We start from the raw sequence: 27,319 nt of genomic DNA on the forward strand, positions 1-27,319 counted from the left end.
AGGTATGTGGAGGTGTAAATGATGGGGGACAGGTATGTGGAGGTGTAAATGATGTGGGACAGGTATGTGGAGGTGTAAATGATGTGGGACAGGTATGTAGAGATGTAAGTGATATGGGACAGGTATGCAGAGGTGTAAGTTATGTGGGACAGGTATGTGGATGTGTCGTAGTGCTGGGAAAGGGGTGGTAAAAGTGTTTATTCCAACAGTTTTACAAAAATCACTGTTCAAGCATTTTTCTGTTCCCCAGAATGCTGGAAACACTTTAATTTGATGAAAAACACTAGCTTGCTATCATTATTAAACCATAAGTAAAAAGTGCTAAAAATGGATTTGACACCTTTTAAGATCCTCCAGTACTTTCCTTATGGCCACTAACAGCCTTCTCTCTGGTCCTGCTATCTCAGTTGCCAATTTTTTGGGGTCCAGGATGGTTTCCCCACTTTTCCAAGCACTTCTTCCAGGTCACATTCTGTAGAAAATTTGCACAAGTAGCGCAAATTGGCATTTCTACTTGGATTACGTGTTTCTCAGTCCAAAGTGTGCGAATTTCATGGAACAAACTTGCATCCAATTGGACTGAGCCTGAAGTAGGTGCAAAGGGGCAATACTTTTCCCCCCTCTCATGGCCCAATCTCACCCCAAACTTGCACGTTTGCTCGCAGCCCTATGGCACCGTGAACCGTGAACAAAAATGGGTGTGGTATAAAAGATAGTTAAAAGGTCAACAGTGTCTATTCAGATAATAGGTCAACAGGGACAAAAGGTCGACACACTACAGATCAACATGGAAAAAGGTCGATAGGTAGAAATTGTCTACATGGTCAACACAGAAATGGTTGACACGTTTGTTTTCTAACCCTCCCTCCTGGTACCTAACCCTAAATGTCAGGGTAGGTGCATGACCCTAACCTTCCCTTCTAGTGCCTAACCCTAACCGTCGGGGTAAGTGTCTAACCCTAAAAAGTAAAAAAAACAAAGTGTGTCGACAATTTTTGTGTCAAACTTTCAACCATCAACCATTTTCACCTCTCAACCTATTGCCTGTCTAACATCTGGTATCTATCTAGACACTGTCGACATTTTAATTGTCTATCTATAGTCTGGAACCCAACAAAAATGTGCAAGTCCGACGGAACCGAAAGTGAAACATATTCTGCACTTAAGGCACGCATCCACTAATCGATTAAATTGAGCGAATGAACGATATAGGGGCCTATCCATTACACGACTTTTGAACGATCCGACCAAAACCAGGAGGTTTTGGTCGCATTGTTCACAAAGTCGTGTAATGGACAGCCGGCAAAAACCAGCGATGTGCGTACACACTGGGTCCTTGCCGACCCCGACTATCTACGGAACATGCTGGTCAACCTTACAACGATCGTCAGGTTCCCCATGTTCCGAGATAGGAGGTCGGGATCCTGCACTGAAAGACGTTCAGTGAACGCCGTTCAGTGTGGGCACCGCACCCGGCGACCTGAAGGACTGAACGCTAGACGTAGGCCCCTTAACGATATCGTTCAATTATCGTTTGAAAATAATCTACAGATCGTTAAAAAAAAATGTCTTAAACGACCAGCGATGCGCGCTCCCACTGGTTGTTTAGACATCTATCATTGTACAAATATAATGTACAACCTAACGATAACATCAGGTTCAGCATGTTTGCAGATGATTGATGTTCTTACACTGAACGACTGCTCATTCAGTGTAGGCACATCACAGACTGACAAACGACTGCAAGATTACAATGTCGTAATCGTGCAGTCGTTTTGAGGTCTTTAGTGGATGTGTGCCTGCACTCGCGCTTAATTGGATCAAGCCCTTAAATCTACTAGGCGCCTCAGTGGTTACAGGCTGCACTCTCAAGTGCTGGCTGAGGGGATCAGTATGAAATACCGCCGGCCCTGTGGCCGACAGTTCGAATCCCGGCAGCGCCTGGCCGACAAAAGCAGAGTTCCCGGCAGCGCTGGAAATCCTGATCGTCCCTAAGGTATCTACTAACCCCCTAACCCTCCTTAGGGGTGCCAAACCCTAAGTCCCCTGGGTGGGGTGCCTAACCTTAAGTCCCCTGGGGGGGTGCCTAGCCCAAAGACCCCCCCGGGAGCCCTAAACCTAACCCTCTCCCCCCCCCCCCCGTGGCTGTCCGCTGGCGGCGCCCGGCATCCCGATGCCGGTCTCCCGGCATCGGGTAAATGACAGGCGTCTAGATATAGACGCCGGTCATTTATCCCACACCGGGATAAAGCAATCGGGAAGCCGGCTGTCGGGATTAAGACAGTCGGTTTTCCAATTGCAACCCGGCAGAGGTACCTGTACAGTGTTTACACCCCCCACCGCCACATAATAGGGTAACATTATATTTATGTAGTCAGCACTCATTTATTTTGAGGGCTTACAGGACGCGGCGGCGATTTTCAGCAGCGCTACTCTGTGGGATAAAGGAGAGTTGAGTAATAATAAAAAAGAAAAGTATGGGTGCAAGGTATGCGGTGTGGGCACCGCACACCCTGCACCCATTCTAAATACGCCCCTGTAGATACACATATATATATATACACACCATACTATCCCTTTAAACCAGAAACACTAATGAATTACAGATTCAGTGGCTGGCTGACTTCATGCCTGTACCTCATCTGATGTTAATCAGCATCAGACCCTGTGTAATTCACATACGGACGTGCGCACCCCCCGAACTCTCCCCAGCTCCGTTCAGACACCTTTATGCCCCCTCCCCTCCCCTCCCTCCCGTCGTTCTGTTCCAGCGTCACCACCTCCTCTCCGGGTCTCCGTGCGATACACACACACATAACACACACGGGGAGTGACTGAGCAGTGACATGATGACATCACATCGCACTACACGGGCTGCAGCCGCTGACCCAGATCTGCCGCGAGGCGCCCGACCCCTTCCCATTGGCTGCTCCCTCTATAGCGTGAGCTCTGCTCACCTCAACCGCGGGCCCCCATTGGCCGGGTCAGCGGCGGGCGTGACTCTGGTACCTGCGCGCCACGCAGCCCCCGCCCCTTGCCTGATAACGTGTTGCTGGTTGCCCCGGCAACCCCGGCCGCCGGTTGCTGAGGCTGAGCGGCTGGCTCCGCCCCCCCCCTCAGGCATCCTGCATCCCGGCTGACACGGCGCAGGGATGGATGACTGACTGCCGGGGATTGGTGGATGCCGCACACATCCCAGGGGCCAGCTCATCGCTGAGAGGTGTGTGCATTAGGGGGGTAGTGACCAGACAGAGCCGCTGCCAGCAGCTGTGCAGGTTACTCCCCACCCACCCCAGGTGTCAGCAGCAGCTGTCATACTCCGTCTCACCTGTGCAGTGCAGAGCATAGCCTTGCTGGGGACACACAGAGGGGCAGTCTGCGGATACTTACCCCCCTGGCCTGGGTGACACTTGGGCAGCTGACAGCATGTGGACCTTCCTGGGGGTCGCCACCTTCACCTATGTGTATAAGAAGTGTGATGAGCTGCTGAGCGCCCCCCGCCTGGAGCTGGTGCTGGCCGTGCTCCTGTGCTGCACTGTGGGACTGGTGCTGTCCCTGCTCCGGTACCGGGGGCGCCCGGGGTCCAGGAAACAGGGGGGCCCGGGGCTTCTCTCCAGGATCATGAACTTGAATGGCATCAAACAGCAGCAGAAACCCAGGATGAATGGGGTCAGAAAGGTACTTTGGGGACTGTCACTCTGCTCCATATGTCTGTCTGTCTCATATATACATGTATGTATGACTGCCTCTTGTATGTCTGTCTCATATGCATGTATATATATATATGTATATCATGTGTATCTGTCTCATATATTTATGTGTGTGTCTGTCACATATATGTATGTCTGTTTCATATATATGTACTGTATGATAGTATGACTCACGTATGTCTGTGCTTATATATGTATACATATAAATATATATATATATATATATATATATATATATGTCTGTCAGGTATGTATATCTGTCTCAAATATCTTTGTGTTTCAAACCTGTATGTCTGCCTCATACATGTATTTATGTCTCATATAAGTCTGTCTGTCTTGTATTTATGTCTGTCTCCTTATATGTCTCATATATGTATGTCTATCTCCTTATATGTCTCATATATGTATGTCTATCTCCTTATATGTCTCATATATGTATGTCTATCTCCTTATATGTCTCATATATGTATGTATGTCTCTTTATATGTATCATATATGTATGTATGTATGTCTCCTTATATGTATCATATATGTATGTCTCCTTATATGTATCACATATGTATGTCTGTGTCCTTATATGTCTCGTATATGTATGTCTGTGTCCTTATATGTCTCATATATGTATGTCTGTCACCTTATATGTCTCATATATGTATGTCTGTGTCCTTATATGTCTCATATATGTATGTCTATCTCCTTATATGTCTCATATATGTATGTATGTCTCTTTATATGTATCATATATGTATGTATGTCTCCTTATATGTATCATATATGTATGTCTCCTTATATGTATCACATATGTATGTCTGTGTCCTTATATGTCTCGTATATGTATGTCTGTGTCCTTATATGTCTCATATATGTATGTCTGTCACCTTATATGTCTCATATATGTATGTCTGTGTCCTTATATGTCTCATATATGTATGTCTGTCACCTTATATGTCTCATATATGTATGTCTGTGTCCTTATATGTCTCATATATGTATGTCTGTGTCCTTATATGTCTCATATATGTATGTCTGTCACCTTATATGTATCACATATGTATGTCTGTCACCTTATATGTCTCATATATGTATGTCTCCTTATATGTATCACATGTGTATGTCTGTCTTATATTTATATGTCTATCTTACGCTTACTATTGAATATAAAATGTTTATCCAAAACATAAATGTCTTTCAGAATGTAAACTTAACTTGCATCTGAATATACATGTGTCATTAGAATCAGTAATTATAGATACATTGCTATTGTTCATAGTGTCACCAGTTACATGGACTAGGCTGGTGCAGGTTATGAGGGATTGGAACATTGGAAATATTATAGAGGAGATGAATATGAGGGGCTGCGGAGAGCCAGAAGTTATAGATTAGATGTCAGTGCCAGCCATTTAAATTGATCTTAAACTATCACATGTATATTTTTATGTCTGACTGTTTTTCGGGGGTGGGCAATAAGCGGCGCGCCATCTGTTGTTGAACTACAAATCCAAGCATGCCTTGCAACAGTTTTGGCATGGCCAAATAGCAAAACTGTTGCAAGGCATGCTGGGATGTGTAGTTCTACAACAGCTGGACGGGGAGGGGCTCATTGCCCAGCTCTATTTTAGATCAAGTCTGGTGTTATGGGACATATTAGTATTCAAAGTCAAACTCTTTTTCCTGCCAGGATAATTCACATGGTATCAGCGGGTGAGGTCCAGGTACAGCACATCACAACTAGCAATATCGCTAGTGTTTCCTCACACCTGCGCAGCCAAGCAGTGTGATGATGTTCGGCGGTATCCCGCTTAATTGAACAGGCCCCTTAGAGATTTCCCGATATGGGGTATTCCAGTTTTGGAGAACTGTGCTTAACATATAGATAATGACATATAAAATGAGCCATGACTGGCATTCCCCTCCTCAGTGAACTGTTTAGCAGAGCTTCTCACAGTGACTGAAGACAATTGATAATCCTATTCATATGACATCATCGCATATAACTTCAGCAATTATTTTCTTTCATTCCTTTCTGGGGTTGGGATTTCTCTTGGAAACAGGTTTCCAGATAGGACATCCCATACCTGTGTTATATATACATAGAGAGAGATGTCACCTGTGTTATATATACATAGAGAGAGATGTCTGGATAGATAGATAGATAATCACAATACGCGTAGTGTTGCTGCTAGCATTGCTGCATCACACACACTATTTTGGGCAGAAGCACCCGTCACGCAATCCGAGAGGCACGTCCGGAAACTCGGCACTGGGAGCGAGCCCAGTGTGTGTGCTTATAGCAGAGGAGCACTGGTGATATTCCCAGAGGATAACTCCAGATAGGATGTACTGTAGTTTAAATCCCGTCTATCGGGTTGCAGGAGCTCAGAATGCTGGCGCTGGAATCCTAACACCAGTCGTACCCAACCCCTACAGATAAACCACATCAGCTATTTGATTATTAGTAGCCATTTCTGATACATGCACATTGTACATGGCTTATCTTACAGAGGGCCTGATTCAGAGCCGGACGCTATTTGCGGCCGCTCGTTCATAAAAAGGGGCTGGCTATTTAAATTAAGCGCTCGCTCTTTGCGGTCTGCTGACGCCTCTATGTCTGAACGAGCGAACGAAACATGCGCTCACTATTTTGGAAAAAACGCCCCCTGGCCGCTCGCATCATACGTCATCTCCGCTATTTATTTGATTAATCGAGTACATCGAAAGGCGTATGAACTGCTCGCAGTGCTTGTGGTTGGATTTTCCTACCGCAATCATGCGAGCAGTTCAGGCTAAAAGGCAACCAAGTGACGTGGTCGATGACGCTGCTTTGTTAATTATGCACACCCTTAAAACGCCCGTTTTGACTGTTTGGCACGCCTTTGTTCGGATCTCCACTCCCCGTTTTCAAGCACCTTCCCCTGTTACCACCCACAAACGCCTCATTCTGTCACAAATTAGCAGGCATTCCCTATTTTGCGAGCACACGGTTTTCGACCGCAATGACTGGTTCGCGCATGCGTATTACAACCCATACGCATGCGCAGATGTGCGAACATCGCTCGGAGCGAACGAGCGGCCGCTTACGAGCCGCTCTGAATCAGGCCCAGAGATCTATCCTGTATAAGTGTTCCATTCAGTGTATGCATAGTAATCACAATGGGCACTGATTTCTCTATACAATACTACATTAATAGGCCCTTTATACATACAACAGATGGCTGTGGCTTCTTGATATACTTGTGCCTTGACAAAGATCTGTAATATGACTGAAACGTTGGACTCTGTATTAATGACACTGGTGGTATGTAATAAATAACCTTATTTGCTGCAGCGGTGAGTGCCGTCTCTTCTATCTTTTTTTGCATATGTATACTACATTAAGGGGGATTGTGGTTATACTGAGGTTGCACCCCAGCTGGATGGAAATTTGCTGGTGAGTGCAGGATCTACGGTTTGGGTATGAAATACCACCGGCCGATTCCCGTCAGCGGCAGCCCGACATGAGCAGAGTTCGAAGCAGCGGAAGCCCGACAGCGCTGGAAATCCCGATCGTGGATAGGTGAGTATCTACTAACCTAACCCCCCTAACCCTAACCCTCCTTAGGGGTGCCTAACGCTAACTCCCCCCCCAGTGCCTAACCCTAATCCCCCCTCTAAGTGCCTAACCCTAACCACCCCCTTCCCCACAGCCTAAACCTAAGTCCCCCGGGGGGGGTGCCTAACCCTAAGTCCCCCCCGGGGGTGCCTAACCCTCCCCCCCCTAGCCTAACCCTCCCGGGGGGGTGCCTAACCCTAAGTACCCCACGGGAGCCCTAAACCTAACCCTCCCCCCCGCGGCTGTCCGCTCGCGCCGCCCGGCATCACTACGATCGGGATGCCGGGCGCCGGTCTCCCGGCGTCGGGGAAATGCGGGCGTCTACATCTAGACGGCAGTCGGCTTCCCGATTGCATACCAGGATCTACATGGACTTAATATGCATATGTGTGTGTGTGTGTGTGTGTATGTATGTATATATATATATATATATATGTGTGTATGTACTATACACATATATATTTTTTTAGAGTCGCGATCATCTAGGACTGCAATGACAATGGTGCAAATTAACCAGACAGCTAAAAATATATATATTTTTTAATCTTCCCTGGTGGCACAGCATATAAACACTTACACTTACAATAAATGTTGTTCCGTAGTCCTAGCTAGGCTATATTTATGGGGGCATATTCAATTAGGTGCGAAAAGTCCCGTACTTTTCGCATGCCGGACTTTTCGCCGACATCGCTGGTTTTCCATGCGAAAAAGTATCGCGCTCGTCCCCGCTTATCCCCGTATTCAATTAGAAACAGTCGAAAACGGGACCCGATGAATTCGGACTTGATGAAAAGACCTGTCAGATTTGGGGAAATCAGCCTGACACCCCCCAAAAGATGCACTGCCATTGGGGATCACTATAGATCCCCCCAAATAGGTCTGCTGGAATTTATTTGGGGTACTTAAATGCTCTCAATAGCTGCTAAGTAGCGCCTTTGCATAAGTGGTGAAGAATAGCATTTAGCAGGTTTTTTTGCTGAAAATAAGTAGTCCCAGCAAATTTGGGGTACCCGAAAATGGGTGCTTGCATATTTTAATAGTTGGTAAAGTGAAGTTTTAAAAACGTAAAAAAATCCACCTGCCGCAAGCACTTGCAATTTTAAAAACACCTGGGGCATACTTGGGCCCCTGGAGTCTATTTCGCTAGTTTTTAAGTTTGACCCCCAACCTTGGTATTTTTCACCCCCAAAATGAAAGTGCTTTTTAGGGGTGTTCTTAAGTATTTTATTTTACTTTTTTTTACACCGTTTTGCCTTTGGTGGACTGTCCCAAGGGTGCTGGGTGGTTTCCAGACATTTGCACCCCAAAACCCCCATTCTGCACTTTTTTTCGACACCTATTCATAGGCGAAACTTTTTTGCCGGGTCCATTCCATTGACTGCGAAAAGTCTCTGGAATTGAATACGGGTAAAGTTTTTGCATGGCGAAATGACGTCACTGGCGATACTTTTCCGCAGAAACTGACTTTTCGCACCTGATTGAATATGGCCCATAGTCGGGAACTTTTGTGTGTAAAGTATTTATTTATTTATTTTCTGTCTACAAGAAAAAATAACCTGTATATCAGTACATTATGATTGTTTCTTCTGTGTGCACAGAGGAAAACTGAAAACCATATACATGGAGCCACGGACAGCGAAGAAGACCACGCCTCTGATGAAACGACCTGTGATGACCCGGAAGTCATCATCGTGGGATCCGGGGTGCTGGGCTCAGCATTAGCTACAGTATTGTCGAGGGATGGGAGAAAGGTGACCGTCATCGAAAGAGATTTGAAGGAGCCAGATCGTATAGTGGGAGAGTTACTGCAACCGGGAGGGTACCAAGCTCTGAAGGATCTTGGTCTTGGCGGTAAGTGGTTGCATCTGAAAGCTGAGTTTGTACTGATGTGACTGGTGATGGTGTTATTTTTCTGCAAACAATCCACAACAAGAAGCTATTGCGTTACCTTATGTATCAAGTGTTACCTTATGTATCAAGTGTTATCAACTTTACCATTGTATATTATCTGTTTGCCTCATTGTACATGGCAGCATAATATGTCAGAGTTTTAGATATAAAAGATAACAATGATAATAATAGAGAAAGCATGCAAACTAAATAGAAGGCCAGCGATTGGACATGGAGGTGTAAAAAATGAGGTATATACGGCAAATGCCACTTGCCTCACTTGCTCTGTTCTAGAAAACCATTTATTTGCCAAGCTTCCTGTCATAAGATGCCCATAATCTCTGTGTTTGCAAAGGGACCAGGTCCTTATCGGCCACACTCGTGTGGTCACATTGGGCCGAGTTATTGTGCACGACCAATCACTGCACACGCTGCCAGATTATGGTCACCAGCTTAAAAGACTTGTCTTCAGTCACAGTCTACATCTGACTGTATTGCTGGGTAAACATTACGTGAATCATAGCTGATGTCAGGAAATTGGCCAAATATGACAGCACGTGGGGTCAGAAAATGACAGCCATGCGTGATAATAATCCAATCAAGATATTATAGATCATTATTGGACATGTTGGTAAATATGACAGGATGGTTTGTGTGTGCGAACATCTGCTCAACACATTAAGAGGTCTCGGCGATGTCAGAAGTCATTAGCTGCTCAGGATGAGCTGCCAAATGTCTGTAACACATCTAAGTTGGCAACCCACCTTTGTTGGCAGTTTGGCCACTGGGCATGTTGGTTACGTCATAGGGGGGGGACCTGTGTGTGTGGGCGTTTTAACACATACAAAATGGCAATTTGAATGCTGCATGTACAGTAGCATTGCAATCTGATTGGATGATTGCATGAGGAATTTGGATACACCTGTTGGGTTAAATGGCACAAACCTGATTACACATTCCACATTCGCTGTCCAACTAAAAGGTGTGACAGTCACCTTACAAAATAATTTGATAAAGGTTATCATGTGGTCTAATTCTCAAACTCAAAAGATCAAATTCAATTAATGCAGTTTTTGATTGTGCAGACTCCCAATGCATTCATCAACCAACCAAATTGTGTAACTAATACATACAAATTGGTCACCTTTTGATTGAAGCCATTGCTGCAACTAATATTGTAGCTGCATTGTCCTACTGGTCTAGTTTGCAGATGACCCAACTTCTATGTTCCTAATATCACTGGATTTCTACTGGGGATTTATCTTTGGCAAAGTAAATGAATCCCCTACATTTTTTGCCCTACCCATTGTAAGGTATGATCAGAAAACTCAGTGTGCCCCTCTGCAGCCCAGAATGTTATTACATAGCCATCACATGACAGTACTAGTGCCCCTCTGCAGCCCAGAATGTTATTACATAGCCATCACATGACAGTAGTGGTGCCCCTCTGCAGCCCAGAATGTTATTACATAGCCATCACATGACAGTAGTGGTGCCCCTCTGCAGCCCAGAATGTTATTACATAGCCATCACATGACAGTACTGGTGCCCCTCTGCAGCCCGGAATGTTATTACATAGCCATCACATGACAGTACTGGTGCCCCTCTGCAGCCCAGAATGTTATTACATAGCCATCACATGACAGTACTGGTGCCCCTCTGCAGCCCAGAATGTTATTACATAGCCATCACATGACAGTAGTGGTGCCCCTCTGCAGCCCAGAATGTTATTACATAGCCATCACATGACAGTAGTGGTGCCCCTCTGCAGCCCAGAATGTTATTACATAGCCATCACATGACAGTAGTGGTGCCCCTCTGCAGCCCGGAATGTTATAACATAGCCATCACATGACAGTACCGGTGCCCCTTTGCAGCCCAGAATGTTATTACATAGCCATCACATGACAGTACTGGTGCCCCTCTGCAGCCCAGAATGTTATTACATAGCCATCACATGACAGTAGTGGTGCCCCTCTGCAGCCCAGAATGTTATTACATAGCCATCACATGACAGTAGTGGTGCCCCTCTGCAGCCCAGAATGTTATTACATAGCCATCACATGACAGTAGTGGTGCCCCTCTGCAGCCCGGAATGTTATAACATAGCCATCACATGACAGTACCGGTGCCCCTTTGCAGCCCAGAATGTTATTACATAGCCATCACATGACAGTACTGGTGCCCCTCTGCAGCCCAGAATGTTATTACATAGCCATCACATGACAGTACCGGTGCCCCTCTGCAGCCCAGAATGTTATAACATAGCCATCACATGACAGTACAGGTGCCCCTTTGCAGCCCAGAATGTTATTACATAGCCATCACATGACAGTACCGGTGCCTCTCTGCAGCCCAGAATGTTATTACCTAGCCATCACATGACAGTAGTGGTGCCCCTCTGCAACCCGGAATGTTATTACCTAGCCATCACATGACAGTACTGGTGCCCCTCTGCAGCCCAGAATGTTATTACATAGCCATCACATGACAGTACAGGTGCCTCTCTGCAGCCCAGAATGTTATTACATAGCCATCACATGACAGTACTGGTGCCCCTCTGCAACCCGGAATGTTATTACATAACCATCACATGACAGTAGTGGTGCCCCTCTGCAGCCCAGAATGTTATAACATAGCCATCACATGACAGTACCGGTGCCCCTCTGCAGCCCAGAATGTTATAACATAGCCATCACATGACAGTACCGGTGTCCCTTTGCAGCCCAGAATGTTATTACATAGCCATCACATGACAGTACTGGTGCCCCTCTGCAGCCCAGAATGTTATTACATAGCCATCACATGACAGTACCGGTGCCCCTCTGCAACCCGGAATGTTATTACATAGCCATCGCATGACAATACTGGTGCCCCTCTGCAGCCCAGAATGTTATTACATAGCCATCACATGACAGTACCGGTGCCTCTCTGCAGCCCAGAATGTTATTACCTAGCCATCACATGACAGTACTGGTGCCCCTCTGCAACCCGGAATGTTATTACATAGCCATCACATGACAGTACCGGTGCCTCTCTGCAGCCCAGAATGTTATTACATAGCCATCACATGACAGTACTGGTGCCCCTCTGCAACCCGGAATGTTATTACATAACCATCACATGACGGTACTGGTGCCTCTCTGCAGCCCAGAATGTTATTACATAGCCATCACATGACAGTACCGCTGCCTCTCTGCAGCCCAGAATGTTATTACCTAGCCATCACATGACAGTACTGGTGCCCCTCTGCAACCCGGAATGTTATTACATAGCCATCACATGACAGTACCGGTGCCTCTCTGCAGCCCAGAATGTTATTACATAGCCATCACATGACAGTACTGGTGCCCCTCTGCAACCCGGAATGTTATTACATAACCATCACATGACAGTACTGGTGCCTCTCTGCAGCCCAGAATGTTATTACATAGCCATCACATGACAGTACTGGTGCCCCTCTGCAGCCCAGAATGTTATAACATAGCCATCACATGACAGTACTGGTGCCCCTCTGCAACCCGGAATGTTATTACATAGCCATCACATGACGGTACTGGTGCCCCTCTGCAACCCGGAATGTTATTACATAGCCATCACATGACAGTACTGGTGCCCCTCTGCAACCCGGAATGTTATTACATAGCCATCACATGACAGTACTGGTGCCCCTCTGCAACCCGGAATGTTATTACATAGCCATCACATGACAGTACTGAACCATTTCTCACAATACATTTTGAATTAACACTCTGCCATTTGGCTGCAAATAGTATAATTTACACTGTACTGTGAGTGCAGATGTATCTGTTCCGTGTGCTTGGAGGCAACACAACTGTGAGATCTGATCCCTTATGGAAAACTATTTTCTTTACAGTTTTATAGTTAGTAATTCATTGAAGAGGCCTGAACCTTACTTCGCTTCTGTGACTTCGCGAAACCAACTGTTCCATGTACAGAGCACCTGGATATACATTTTGTCGGTCTTGCTAAGGTGTGCGATGTGCAGGATCTCATATGATGGTGTGTTTGTAGATGCAGTGGAAGGTCTGGATGCACATGTTGTGCATGGATACGTCGTCCACGACATGGAAAGTAAAGCGGAGGTGGAGATTCCCTATCCTATGAACGAGAAGAAACAGCTGCAGTGCGGCAGAGCCTTTCATCACGGTCGCTTTATCATGGGGCTTCGGAAGATGGCCATGGCAGAACCCAAGTAAGTGCAGAGACCTGAGCTAGGACGCCATTGTCAGCGGCATTTTCTGCATCGTCTCCCTCTGACGCTAAATCTGGCGACTCTCGCCACAATCTAGTCGTTCAACCAATAGCCGAACGGCTGAATCTGATAGCATTCTGATGGCATACAAGGATCACTCCAATTAGGTGCGAGACCCTCACACCCGTGAGTAAGTGCAGCTGTTTGCCGTACACATGGTATCCCCGTTCTCGCACAGTTCTGTTTGAAGCCCCGTAGGGCTGTGAACAAAAATGTGCGAGTCCGGAGTGAGCTCGGGCAGCCAGGGGGCGCAATTCGCTGTGATGTTGCCGATGTTTTTATGCCGTTCCAACCGCAATTTGCCCCCTTCGCACCTAATTGGATTGACCCTTATATGTTTGCACAAACCGGCGGATTACAATGTGTCCACTCCCCTCGCGTGTTGGCCTCACTGACGTGCAAGTGCAGATCACAATGTGAGTCAATCAGATTTTGAATTGGCGCAATGAAGCCAGACCCAATACAGCGATTAGCGAATTTGGTCAGAAATCGCCAGCATGGGACACTGAAATCTGCGTGGCCAAATTAACAGCTCAAATCCAATAGACCGGAACCAATAAGTGATAGGGCGCCCGTTCCCTACCCTCCCCACCTGTCTCATTTCATACCAACATTCAACCCCACCTCTTCCATAAGAATCACTTCATACGTCTTAGTGCCTGTTATTAGGATACATTTTATCTGTTTGCGTCCTAGCACTGAGTACATCGAGGGGACAGTTCAGCTGCTGCTAGAAGAGGATGACACGGTACAAGGAGTCACATACAAGGAGAAAGAAACAGGAGATATTAAGGTACTATTAGGGGAATTCAATATGGACGAATAAGTCTGTTTTTTGCGTTAATATTGCACCTATGACGTCATTATCGCAGGTTTTAGTTTTACACTGTATTGAATTTCAAAGACTTTTCGCAGGTTCGAAAAGTCTTTGAAAAAAAAGGGGATAACTTTTCACCACTGAATAGGTGGCGAAAAAAAGTGCAGAATTGGGGTTTAGGGGTGCAGGCTTGAAAAAAAAAAGCCTGCACCCCTGAGAATGACTTTTTAAAAAGAACTGTGTCAAAAAAAGTTTAAAAAAAAAATAGGGACACCCCAAAAAATGAATAAAAAAATTGGGGTGAAAAAAAAAATGGGGAAAAAAGTGTTTAACAATAGGGAAATAGGTTCAGGGCTATTCTGCAAGTATGCGGCAGGTGTATTCTAGAATAGGCTATTAGTGGCAGGTGCATAGTTGCAGAATTTTTAAAAACTTACTTTAGGGACATAAAAATATGCTAGTACCCATTTTCATGTACCCCAAATTTGATGGGACCACTTAAAAAAACAAAAAAAATAACCTAAGTGCTCTTCTGCATCACTTCTTCAATGTCAGGAAAAAACACCTGCTGCGGCTATTTAAATCCCCGACTTTCATTTGCAGGCTAAAACGGGGGTACCCATAGTGATCCCCCATGTTTTTACAACTTTAGGGGGGGTCCTACAATTTTTTCAAGGAAAATTTCGTTTTTGTACGCAAATCCCACTTCGCACCTTCCTGTTTTTGTAGATTTGATATTGAATACAGGGATAAAACGGGCGCGCGCCCGATACTTTATCCCAGAAAAATCTCCGATATGAAACGTAAACTTCGACAGCGAAGCTTACGTTTCATATTGAATACCGCTCTATGAGTGTGAAAGAAGCCAAAATGACAAGTTTACTGAACATAAAGTACATTGGGAGCAGATGTATGAAGCTCTGGGAAGTGATAAACTGGAGAGAGATAAACGACCAACCAATCAGCTCCCAACTGTCATTTTTCAAACACAGCCTGTAACATGACAGTTAGGAGCTGAGTGGTTGGTCGTTTATCTCTCTCCAGTTTATCACTTCCCAGAGCTTCATACATCTGATCCATGACCTCTTATTGATGCAAATGTGTTCATGATAAAGGGTCGGGTTAACTGGAGCTTAGATTGAAGCAATTGTACCCTGTTGTGTATGTGACCGGATTTTTATTTTTTTATATATAAAGGAATATTTTATTAATCTTTCAATAATACCAACAATTTTTGGTAAATATGCTGCATCTCTTGCAGGAGCTCCGTGCACCACTCACAGTCATCGCTGACGGACTCTTCTCCAAGTTCAGAAAAGATCTCATATCGGGAAATGTCACAGTGTCCTCACATTTTGTTGGATGCATATTAAAGGTACTGTAGGCTCCTCAGGTCTAGGCATTGACCAGTCCACTGCCCCGCGTTTTGTGTTCATATAGATTACCATTCCTATGCGACCCCATATCAACTTCTGCACCACTGCTCCAGATCCCCATCATCCAGGGGCAGAACTATGGGAGACAATGGAGGCGCCTGCCGCCGGGCTCCAGCTCTGAAGGGGGCACCTCCTCCATTGTCCACAACATGTTCACCCCACATAGGGCTGTAACTATGTACCCAGAGTGTACCGTCACAGCCGCCCAATACATGGCACCTCTTCCTGGCACCTGAGAAGCCACCATACACTAGTGGAGAGCTCCATGTCACACGATCAGGTGCTGCCTTCGTCTATCTATATCCTGTCTGCATGCGAATTGCTACATTACAGTGTCAGCGGCTGTGATGGGGGGCACCAAATTATAACTTGCCTCCGGGCATCTGGGATGAATTTACGCCACTGCCATCATCCCAACCACTCTAGCCACCACTGTATCCTAATTCATTAAGACAACTTCTCCCTAATTCCTTTATAAGCGGATATTGGGCCTGATTCACTAAGCATTGCAATAAAGCATGCGCACGCAGTTCAACTGCGATAGTATGCTAATCCACAGCGATCGCAATGCCGCCGCAGTACTACATAAGGACGCCCACTTCACCTACACGCACATCCGTAATGGTTAGCAAGACTGTGGAAACATCGGTACAATCGAGTACCATCGGACCCATACACACATTTAAGGCAGGTCAGACCTCACTCAGGAATTGCTGACTTCAGCGCACGCGTATGGTATCGCAGTGGATAATTTATGAAGCCCATGCAACAGCGTTGAAACACACTGGCACGCCTGCATTTGCCCGACCACTGCCCATCACCTCCCACACACAGCACTTCCTGTCAATCACTCTGCGAGGGGTCTGCGTAGCCTCTGCGATCAATTTTCCCGATCACAATAGCTAGTTCCTGCAGGCACACTGTGATGCATGAGCAGAACGCAACAATGGGCCAATTGCGTGCGTATTAGAAACTGTGGTCCAAGCTGAATCAGGCCCATTGTTCAAAGGTAACTATAAGCTGGAGTAGAAGTGATTGTACATGTGAGGACATGTGGTAGTAAGTTTGGTAACTGCTGGTAAACTGGAGTAAAAGTTATTGTTGATGGAAGTAAAAGTGGAGATATTTATTGCTGGATGTGGAGCAAATTTTCCACCATTTTACTATTCATTTATTGTTACTTCTGGACTGTGGGCCTCATTCATCATGGATCGCAATTGCAATCGCGTACACAGATCGGTCGATGGTGCGTACTGCGCATGCGTATGCACCGCAGTGCACGTGCGCGAGTTAGCATTGCGATCGCTCACGCAGACATGAAGCCATCGCAGACAGCCAGGAGAGTGGTCGGAGAAACGCAGGCATGCATGTCCGTGTGAATGCCGTTATTCCCAATGTATACGCAGGACTCTAAGGTATTAGGGATGTGCGAAAGCGGTAGTGGGCGTCTCTATGCTGGCTTTGGGCGTCCCTATAAGAGCTTTGCGATGGCAGATATTTGCATACTTTCGCAGCAGACCTGCGTGCATAATCGCAGCTGCCATCGCAATAGCGATCCGTAGTGAATCCGGCACTGTGTCTTTAGATGTTAAGGATGTGATTATGATTTTAATATGTAAAAAATACACAAAATGATAATGATGTATAAAGTGAGCAGAATGTTTCCCGTAGCCCAGGCATTTCTCAGTTTTGCACAAATCTGGGGCTCCCCTATAACCCCTCCAATTAAGGGAAAATACTACGGTTCCCGATGTGTCAAGTACTACACTCTGTTACTGCTTCCAGTGTCACTGAGGGTATGGTTTGAAAGAGCTTCACTTATTTAGATAGACAGTCAAAAGATCGACATCAAATGGTAGACATGCAATAGGTCAACAGGTACAAAAAGTTGACATAGGCAAAAGGTAGACATTGGGATGGTTGACCCATTTTTTTTTTTTTCCTAACCCTATCGCTCCCCTTGGTTCCTGACCCTAACCGTTGGTATAAGTACCTAACCCTAACCGTCGGTATAAGTACCTAACCCTAACTGTCCCTCCTAGTGCCTAACCCTAACCGTCCCTATTTTAGTGCCTAACCCTAACCGTCGGGGTAAGTGCCTAACCGTAACCGTCCCTTTTAGAGCCTAACCCTAACCGTCCCTCCTAGTGTCTAACCCTCCAGTAAGTGCCTAACCTTAACTGTCCCTATTTTAGTGCCTAACCCCAACCGTCCCTCCTAGTGTCTAACCCTAACCCTCCAGAAAGTGCCTAACCTTAACCATCCCTATTTTAGTGCCTAACCCCAACCGTCCCTCCTAGTGTCTAACCCTAACCCTCCAGTAAGTGCCTAACCTTAACTGTCCCTATTTTAGTGCCTAACCCCAACCATCCCTTCTAGTGTCTTTCCCTAACCCTCCAGAAAGTGCCTAACCTTAACCATCCCTATTTTAGTGCCTAACCCCAACCGTCCCTCCTAGTGTCTAACCCTAACCCTCCAGTAAGTGCCTAACCTTAACCATCCCTATTTTAGTGCCTAACCCCAACCGTCCCTCCTAGTGTCTAACCCTAACCCTCCAGTAAGTGTCTAACCTTAACTGCCCCTATTTTAGTCTCTAACCCCAACCATCCCTCCTAGTGTCTTTCCCTAACCCTCCAGTAAGTGCCTAACCTTAATCATCCCTATTTTAGTGCCTAACCCCAACCGTCCCTCCTAGTGTCTAACCCTAACCCTCCAGTAAGTGCCTAACCTTAACCATCCCTATTTTAGTCTCTAACCCCAACCATCCCTCCTAGTGTCTTTCCCTAACCCTCCAGTAAGTGCCTAACCTTAACAGTCCCTATTATAGTGCCTAACAGTAAACGTCCCTCCTAGGGCCAAATGTAATAGGGTGAGAGTTTAGAAAAGTGAGAGTTTCTGACACTTTTTAAACTTTGCCAATGTAATAGAGTCCAAAAACAAAGTAACAGAGCGAACTTGCATGTTTTTTTAGACTTAAAAAACTCTCACGATTTAAAATCTCATTCAGATGTTTTCCCATTTTGAAGATAAAACTCAATCAATGTGAGAGGTAGGTTACTGCTAAACTCTCACATTTTCTAAACTCTCATCCTATTACATTTGGCCCCTAGTGTCTAACTGTAACCGTTACTTTTAGAGCCTAACTCTAACCCTCCGGTAAGTGCCTAACCCTAAAAAACAAAGAAACAAACAAAATTTTGACAATTTTTGTATCGACCATTCCAATGTTGACCTTTTGACAATGTCGACCATTTGTTCCTGTCAATCTTCATCCATGTCGACCTGTTGTACCTGTCGACCATTTGGTGTCTACATAGACACTGTCAGCCTTTTCATTGTTGATCTATTGACTGCCGTCCTGTCACTGATAGGTACAGAAGTTATTCATAGGGTAGAGCACAAAACACAGCCTTGGCTTTAGTGCACATACAAAAATAACTGCACTGACAACACTACCCCTGCCTTTCCTTACCTTTCATTGAAGCAATAGAGATTGATGAAACATATTTGTTCTGTGTTTATTTTGGATCCTAGAACTCCCCGCAGTTTAAGGCCAATCATGCTGAGCTCGTCCTGGCCAATCCCAGCCCGATTCTGATCTACCAGATCTCATCCAACGAGACTCGAGTCCTTGTCGACATCAGGGGGGAAATGCCCAAGAACCTGAAAGAGTACATGCTGGAGAACATACTCCCACAGCTCCCTGGTGAGGACAGTGTGTTCTACATAACTGTAAATGACATTTAGAATCTGCATAGAACCATCACTGAGCAGTGTGACACATTGTGACATTACTTTGAGAACTGGCTAGGCATGAGAAAGTTGTAATAAATGATCATTTCATCATAAATGGTGGGATTATTCCCAGATGGAGAACCCCGTCAGTATCTATAGTACAGTATCTCCATGAAAGTGCAAAAGTCCCCATACGGATTACAGTACACATTTATGTGAATGGGAAAAGCTTCAATGAAACAAGTTTTAATACTGGAAAACCAGAGACGCTTGGCTACATCTAAGCATGACCTTATGTCGTTTCAGACCATCTGAAGGATCCATTCCTCTTTGCCGTTGAAAACGATCGGTTGAGGACCATGCCAGCCAGTTTCCTACCACCTTCACCAGTAAATAAAAAAGGTAAAAATGACTTAATAAGACAATGTTTCCCGTATTCCATTCTAGATGTTCTGTATCCTAACAGATCACATATTGATGTTATATATTTATTTTATCTGATAACATAAAGCAAAAGATTAATAGGTTGTATATCACATATAATGTCCAGGGCTGGTGAGAGGCCAACGGGGCCTGGATACTGGGTGGGATGGGGTGGGTTTGGCCAAAACCAAGAGCTATGCGCGCACTGAAAAGGGGGACAGTTGTCTTCCTCAGCAGCTGTCCCCAGGACAGGGTAATCAGTACCCGCTCCTCCAACCCACCCCTCTCAGCGTGCCTGATTACATTCATGGCTTGTATTATTGCTTTACAGTTGTACAAAGTAAGACCATATATTATCATTTTTAGACTGTAGAACGCATGTGACACAACCAATCAGATTAGTCTGACTACACTCAGCTAAAGCCTGGTATGGGATCCATTGCAGCACGTCACCTTGCTCATTGCAAAAAGTTATTGAATGTTTCCCAATTTGTTGATGATGTGAACACATTGTATTAATAAGATGGAGCTAATGTTATTGTATCTCCTGGCTGTGGGGTGCAGGTGTCTTGCTGCTGGGAGACGCGTATAACATGAGACACCCGCTGACAGGTGGCGGAATGAGCGTTGTACTGAATGATGTGAAGATTTGGAGAGATCTCCTGCAGGATCTGCCAGACCTGAATGAACACTCAGAAATGCTGCAGGTGAGGCACACGGATATTACCGCTGAGGCACACGGATATTACCGCTGAGGCACACGGATATTACCGCTGAGGCACACGGATATTACCGCTGAGGCACGCTATAGAGGACAAAAGTGACTGTCTGAATCAATTCCAATGCTGTCTACAAACACAGAATTTCAGAGCCAATTTGATCGTTTTACACTAAAGCAGCTGGAATCACTCAAACGATGGTGTCACCCGGAGATGTATGTAAATTAGATCATATCAGTGGACAGCTGGATCATTACATTACATTTCTCCTCTCACCCTTTCAATTCTGATACAGGACCTTATTCAGAGCCGCTCGCAAGCGGCCCGATGGTATGCGTAAGCGTGTGCGAACTATTCTGTGCGATCGCAGCCCGCTCGCTCGCCCGCCCAGCAAAGACAGCCCAGTGAAATGAGTGACAGGAGAGGCTGTTTGTGGGTGGTAACGGGCAGGACACTTATAACGGGGGAGTGAAGGTGCGAACGCAGGCGTGCCTTGGTGTTTCCACACCGGTTTTAAGGTGTGCATAATTAACAGGCAGCGTCACAGTACCCGTCACATGCCTGGTCTTTACACTGAAGTCCTCGCAGTGCTTGCGGTAGGGTAAGGCAACCACAAGCGCTGCGATCGCATCCGATGGTGCTCGATGTACCAATGTTTTAAAACACTTCATGGAGATGACGTGCGCTAGTGGGCGTCTCTGCATACGCTAGTGGGTGTCTGCATACACAGAGCGATCGCTCGCACCGCCAAAGTGGGTGTGCTTATGCCTTGGCGAGCGAGCGCTTCCCATGGCATCACTTTAACAAATTTGGCTACGCTGGATGCGAGCGGCTCTGAATCAGTCCCATAATCACACTGTTGTGTCCTATTATATTTTTAAGGCCAAGAAGACGTTTTACTGGTCCAGGAAGAAGTCCCATTCCTTTGTAGTGAACGTTCTGGCCCAGGCCCTGTATGAGCTTTTTGCTGCTACAGACGGTGAGTGTTACCTGTAATGTGACACACAACACGTGTCCATGATGTAAGCTGGTGACTGCCTAGAAATAAAAATGTATATTGTGCTCTGGAAGCTGAGCTGGAAGCGTGAGACTGGACAGAAAACTTAATCGGATTAAGAGTTGAACTTTACAGTTTAAAGGGAAAATACACTTCAAGCGGTAGAATTGTTACAATATTTTTTGTGATCATTCCTTTATCGGGTGAGGGGGTGATGAGGGGTACAGCCAAGTGTGTTAAGGAAGAGGGGAACAAGATGAATTTCAAAGAAACTAGGCACCCCCAAGAATCGGCTGTGTGGGTTGCGTGGCTGTGACTTCTTAGGGAACCCAGGTACCCCTCTCAATATGTCTCGACCTTCCACAAAGACAGACAGTACAGAAGACCCCGTCAGTGGTAACCACTAACATGATTCCTGACTTTGCACCAGTGCACATTCCTATTCATTCATTCTCACTGTTACTGTGCTGACTAAACAAATTACAGATTGCTTTTATTCAGACAGGTAGCCTTGGTTTGTTTTTGTTTATGTCACCATAAAGGTGTGAGCAAAAACCAAGCAAGATGTAGTCACCTGTTATGTGAGCGTCCATACATCGCGGATTCTTACGCTTATTTGAATCTGCACCATTGACTCCTATGAACAATGCCCCTAATGGCCATGGTACATAGGTGAAGCTAAGCCTTCTTTCTGACGGGACAAAGACAGACCTGCTCACATGCCATCACACCTCACCAAGTAACAATTAGGCCTCCCCACGTGCCCTTTACATTTCATCAGGCCTGCCCATGTGCCCCTTAAATTCTATCAGACATACCCAAAACCCCCGTAACATTTTACCGGACCCTGCTCCATTCATACATTCCAATATCCAGGATTTATAGGGGCTGCATAGCTGACAGAAGGTCTATGGGCTCTGTAGGTCTATCGGCAGCAGAGCAGGCAAACTCTAATGAGATTACTCCCATGGGGCTGCTGATCTCCAGGGATCAAGAGAAGCTTGTGATCATCTCCTCCGTTTAGAGCACATGATTCTGTGACCCCTGGTGCTGACTCAGAGTGCGCGAGACCTGATGGGAGCTCTCAGTGTTTGCACTGGTGCAGGCAAACATCTTGAAAAAGTTTTCAGTGAAGAACTCGTTGATCCAGGCACTCTGCATAACACCTGTATTTGATCTGGCATCCGACAGAACTAAGCCTTTTGGCTCCGACCCGCTGTCCTCTATAATTCGCCACAGCTAATTTGTGATATCCTGCTGGGCTTCCTTATTTCCAATAAGTAGGTAACACTGGGAGATAACATCAGATTAGTTAATTCTGGCAGCTCAAAAACAACATCCCCGGCTCCGGATACGGATCACAGCTTCTCACCTCTGAGAAGCCTCGCTGGGTCTCCGTGTTACGGGCTTCATAGGTGTGTACAGAAGCCGGCACAGGGTTCTGCAATAGGACCTCCCACTCCCTGCTGGATCATGGATTACTACTCTTCCATCCCCTCCTGGTCACAGACTATTCACTTTAGCGACCTGGGTGGCGGGTAGTGTATGTCCCGAAGGGGGGGGGGGATTTCTGTCCATAACTCGTCGGGAAAGGGGGTAGGTCCCATTGCGGCAGCCCCTATGCCGGCTTCTGCGCATGCCTATGACCGGCTTCCAGTATACACGGAAGCAGAGCAACAGCTGGGAGCTTTAGAAGAACATTTTGTTCGGAGATTAAACACATGTGTGATGCTGGTAGCCTTCTCCTCTACATACACACATGTCCAGCACCGGGGTACGTGCCCCACCAGCCCTCACTGACTGAGGCAGTAACTTATACAAAGCATCTGTCTGACGTGAGAATGTTCATGTTTATTCAACAAACAAAGTTATACACTATATTTTAGAATATGTACCTTTTCAGTGTACGGTCTCTATAAGGCACCGACACCTGTAAAGGGGTGATCCGCAGAATGCTAATGGTGTGCCATGGTCTTTCCCTAGACTCCCTGTACCAGCTGAGACGAGCCTGCTTCAATTACTTCAAACTAGGAGGAGAATGTGTGGCCGGCCCCATCGGGCTCCTCTCTGTGTAAGTGACCATTACTATGATAGTGCAGCCATCGCTTCCACTCACTGAGGACAGCCATAGAAGGTGATGCCCATAGCAACCAATCAGATACTAGCTATCATTTTATAGAATGCACTAGATGACTGATAGGTATAATCGGATTGGTTGCTATGGGCAACACCTTCACTTTTCCTTATTACAAGTTTTAATAAATCTACCCCATGGATGTATTTAAACCACAACATGGCTCCCTCAGCTTTGTGGAACAATGGGCTCCCTTTAACCTTCCAACTTTATTGGACTTTCATCCACATCTTCATTGTCTTAAGCTGGCCTCAAGCATCCATCAGGGCAATTCCCCATTGTGCCGATGCCAATTGTGACCCAAAAACAATAAGAATCGGTGAGTCAGGGATTTTTAACATGTGGTATTTTGCCGATCCCCCGAGAAATTGCCGATCATCGGAGTCCGACAATCAGCAGATGGAATCGACATTGGGAATGAGGGATTGGCCCGCTAGATGTATGGCCTGCATTAAGCCGGGTACACACTAGACAGTATTCCGCCCGATCCCGTGGATCAGGCCGCCATATCCGGCACTTCGTCTAGTGCATACCCACTATTTTTAAGTCAAAACTTCACTGAATATGTTGCATAATTGGGTTTCACTGGGATGTCTGGCAGCTCAGCGGCCCTAGGACTTGAGGTGGGGAGGTGGGCAATTGGGGCAGGGCAATTACATAATGTCAAAGGTACAGGCTAGTCATTGCAAATACTGAGTTGTCTTCCTTCTTCCTGCAGGTTGTCCCCCAAACCCATGCTGCTCATCGGACATTTTTTCGCCGTCGCTTTTTATGCCGTCTATTTCTGCTTCAAGACGGAGCCCTGGCTGACGAAGCCCCGAGCCCTGGTCAGAAGCAGCGCCGTCCTCTACAGGGCTTGTTCTGTGATCTTCCCACTCATATACTCAGAGATGAAATACCTGGTGTACTGAATCCAGCCACAACTGCAGTCTAACACTGAACAGTTAATCTTGCCTCAGAGGGTTTATAATACACGTGAAGCGGAGCCTAGAGGAGTCACCACTACGTTGGGCCTCACCTGGTAACTACACTAGGTCCGCACTGATCTGAACCTTTACACAAAGTATGATTGCTATATGTATGGCACAACCAGCTCGTCAGTCACAGCCAGAGGCTTTGCACCCAGCCACCCCGGCGTGGAGGACTGTCAGTGACCGCTCATTCCAGGCTTCAAGGAACTAAAGATTCCAGGGGTTTTTTTGGCCAGATGAATTGGACGGAATATATTTGTCTAGGTTTCCTTGGTGTACTGGAAATACAGCACTGTGCTGAGTCGAATGCTCACTGTTGGTATTATTTATATAATATATTTGTTTTCCCTCATATGTCTTCGCCAGATCAGAACAATGTTTGCAACCATAACCACGCTTTAATGTTCTAATGTCACAGTGGCGGCTTCCTGTCTGAGTAACCGTGCTTTACATACAGAACACGGCATGGGTTCTTTAATCATGGTGCTTCATATGTTCTGGGAGCTGGTGGTATATTACACGTTGCGTCCAAGACATAGGCAGTTTAAGAATTTGTTGGCCCATGTTCCAATTGTTCTTCCCTCTCGGAAATCCGTAGATGGCACCAGTGCAGCAGGTCCAAAGCCTCTGGCACTTTCCCAAAGTCTTCAGTGCAGGCGGAATATTTCCAGTGCAATCAGCGGATGCGGTCAGTGCACTCGCCAATCGGCGTCACTGGCTGGTCTGAGTTCTATTACCACACCCTAAGAAGTGCCATATATTTGGCGCCCACTGTCGCTGTTCTGGGTGCAGGGTAGGCGGCGTAGGGCCCTCTTGACCCATGGCACCGTGTGTGCTGCAGACCATTTACCCATTATAAATACGGCACTGATCCAACAGTGTACACATGTACAGCTATATCCCCCTTCAAATGCCTGTGTATAACGCAGATTTATCTATCACAGCGGTTCTCAAACTCTGTCCTCAGGACCCCACACAGGTCACGTTTTCCAGGTCACCCAGCAGGTGCACAGGTGTATTCATTACTCACTGAGACATTTGAAAAGATCCACAGGTGGAGCTAATTATTCCACTTGTGATTCTGTAAGACCCGGAAAACATGCACTGTTTGGGGTCTTGATGACCGAGTTTGAGAACCTGTGATCACTTCTCTTATGAGAGTTGCAGGGAGCCTTATTCTTGTTCCTTACACCAGAGTTTCCCAAACTCCGCCATTATAATCCAGGTTTTAAGGATCTCCATGTTTAAGCCCAGAGGTGCTAATTAAGTCACCTGTGCTTAAGCATGGATATCCTTAAAACCTGTACTGTAATGGCGGAGGTTTTGGAACTTCTGCCTTGAACTGACAAGAGTCAGCCTGTTTCCTTTTCATGCTGATTTCAATGTGATTTTCTGGGGCCAATAAGCATCAAACACATCAGTAATTTACTTTTCACTACACACTTAAAAGCTGCGTGCTTTGTATGACGTACTGGATTCCTTTGCCAGTATCATGGCAGCAACAGCCAAAAGCAGTGGCGTCACAAGGGGGGTGCGGGCCGCACCCGGGTGCCACCCGCCGAGGGGTGACACCAAGGTACAGGCTCCCCCTTAGTGACAGGAGCTGGGCGCTGCACTCGGCTCCTCTCACAGCGAGGGAGCTGGCGCTCAGCACAGGGCATCCCTCCCCGGCACCGGGTGTCACCGTGAGGAAGGACGCCACTGGCCACAAGGTACTTTGTGTTTCCTAGCAATTCGCAGAATTCATTTTGTTGCCTCTTTGAAAAGTGGGTGGTAACTATTGGCCTGAAGTGTAAATAGTTTAATTTGTATAGATGATGTTGCACACTATTTCCTTATTATCTATTTTATTCTGCAATGAAATTTACGATGGCGTTGTGACATTAAATGTTTGACAGAACAGTAATATAAATCTTCATTGAAGATAAAACAAAAAAATATGATCGAAATATTTTTGTACGGTATATTACACACGTATTGTGTAAGTGCATTGTTTTTTTATATTTATATGATGGAAAAGCCGACATGCAATTTAACAATGTTAATTTTACAAATTAAAATGTTTTTTTGTTTTGTGAACAGTTTGTTCCTTGACATTGGTACAAAGGGGAGAAGAGTAATGGGGCATTATTTAGGGTTGGCGTACATCTCCAATGGTTACTGATCGGGACATGGCCAGGGTCTGTACTGCGCTTGTGTCTGTAAGATCGCTGGCTGGGTCCTCAGGCTGCAGTATGATTGACATGCTGCAGCCATATAGGGGCCGGGAGGCATTATATTCCATTTTACAAAATGGGAGCATCCGTTTTATAGGCATGTCGAGGCTGGGGGTCTGCGTCTTCTAACGCACATTTCCTAGTCCCGGCAGAGGAGTTCAGGCGGCCAGTCTGAGTAAGCTCCGGCTGTTGGCTGCGATGGCGTCTTTTGTCCTTGGATGCCTCCTGCGGCATTAGTATATTAGCTGTACGGTATTACACAGCCACTGTGCAACACCGCACAACTATGAATCCAGCCCTGTAGGCTGGGGATACTCTGTATTGAATTGCGCCGTGTGACAAATCCCGGCACAGCTAAATGGCAATGCCTTGCGGTGTAATGCTATAGATTAACATATGCCAACCC

At 46.0% G+C, this 27,319-nt stretch overlaps 1 protein-coding gene across 1 annotated transcript; it reads left to right on the top strand.

Annotated features, from left to right (window-relative positions):
• The first annotated feature begins 3,163 nt into the window (after positions 1-3,163).
• Positions 3,164-26,776, top strand: SQLE (squalene epoxidase). Its single transcript, XM_088442217.1, has 11 exons — positions 3,164-3,678; positions 8,898-9,150; positions 13,225-13,405; positions 14,162-14,258; positions 15,544-15,657; positions 19,253-19,424; positions 19,760-19,855; positions 20,441-20,583; positions 21,478-21,574; positions 23,576-23,663; positions 24,445-26,776. Exons 1-11 carry the CDS (start codon positions 3,427-3,429, stop codon positions 24,635-24,637), a joined length of 1,686 nt encoding a protein of 561 aa, XP_088298343.1. The 5' UTR covers positions 3,164-3,426; the 3' UTR covers positions 24,638-26,776.
• The last annotated feature ends 543 nt before the right edge of the window (positions 26,777-27,319 follow it).

Source organism: Taudactylus pleione, unplaced genomic scaffold (genome assembly GCF_031769625.1).
Source record: "Taudactylus pleione unplaced genomic scaffold, aTauple2 ptg000306l, whole genome shotgun sequence".
Lineage (NCBI taxonomy): Eukaryota > Metazoa > Chordata > Amphibia > Anura > Myobatrachidae > Taudactylus > Taudactylus pleione.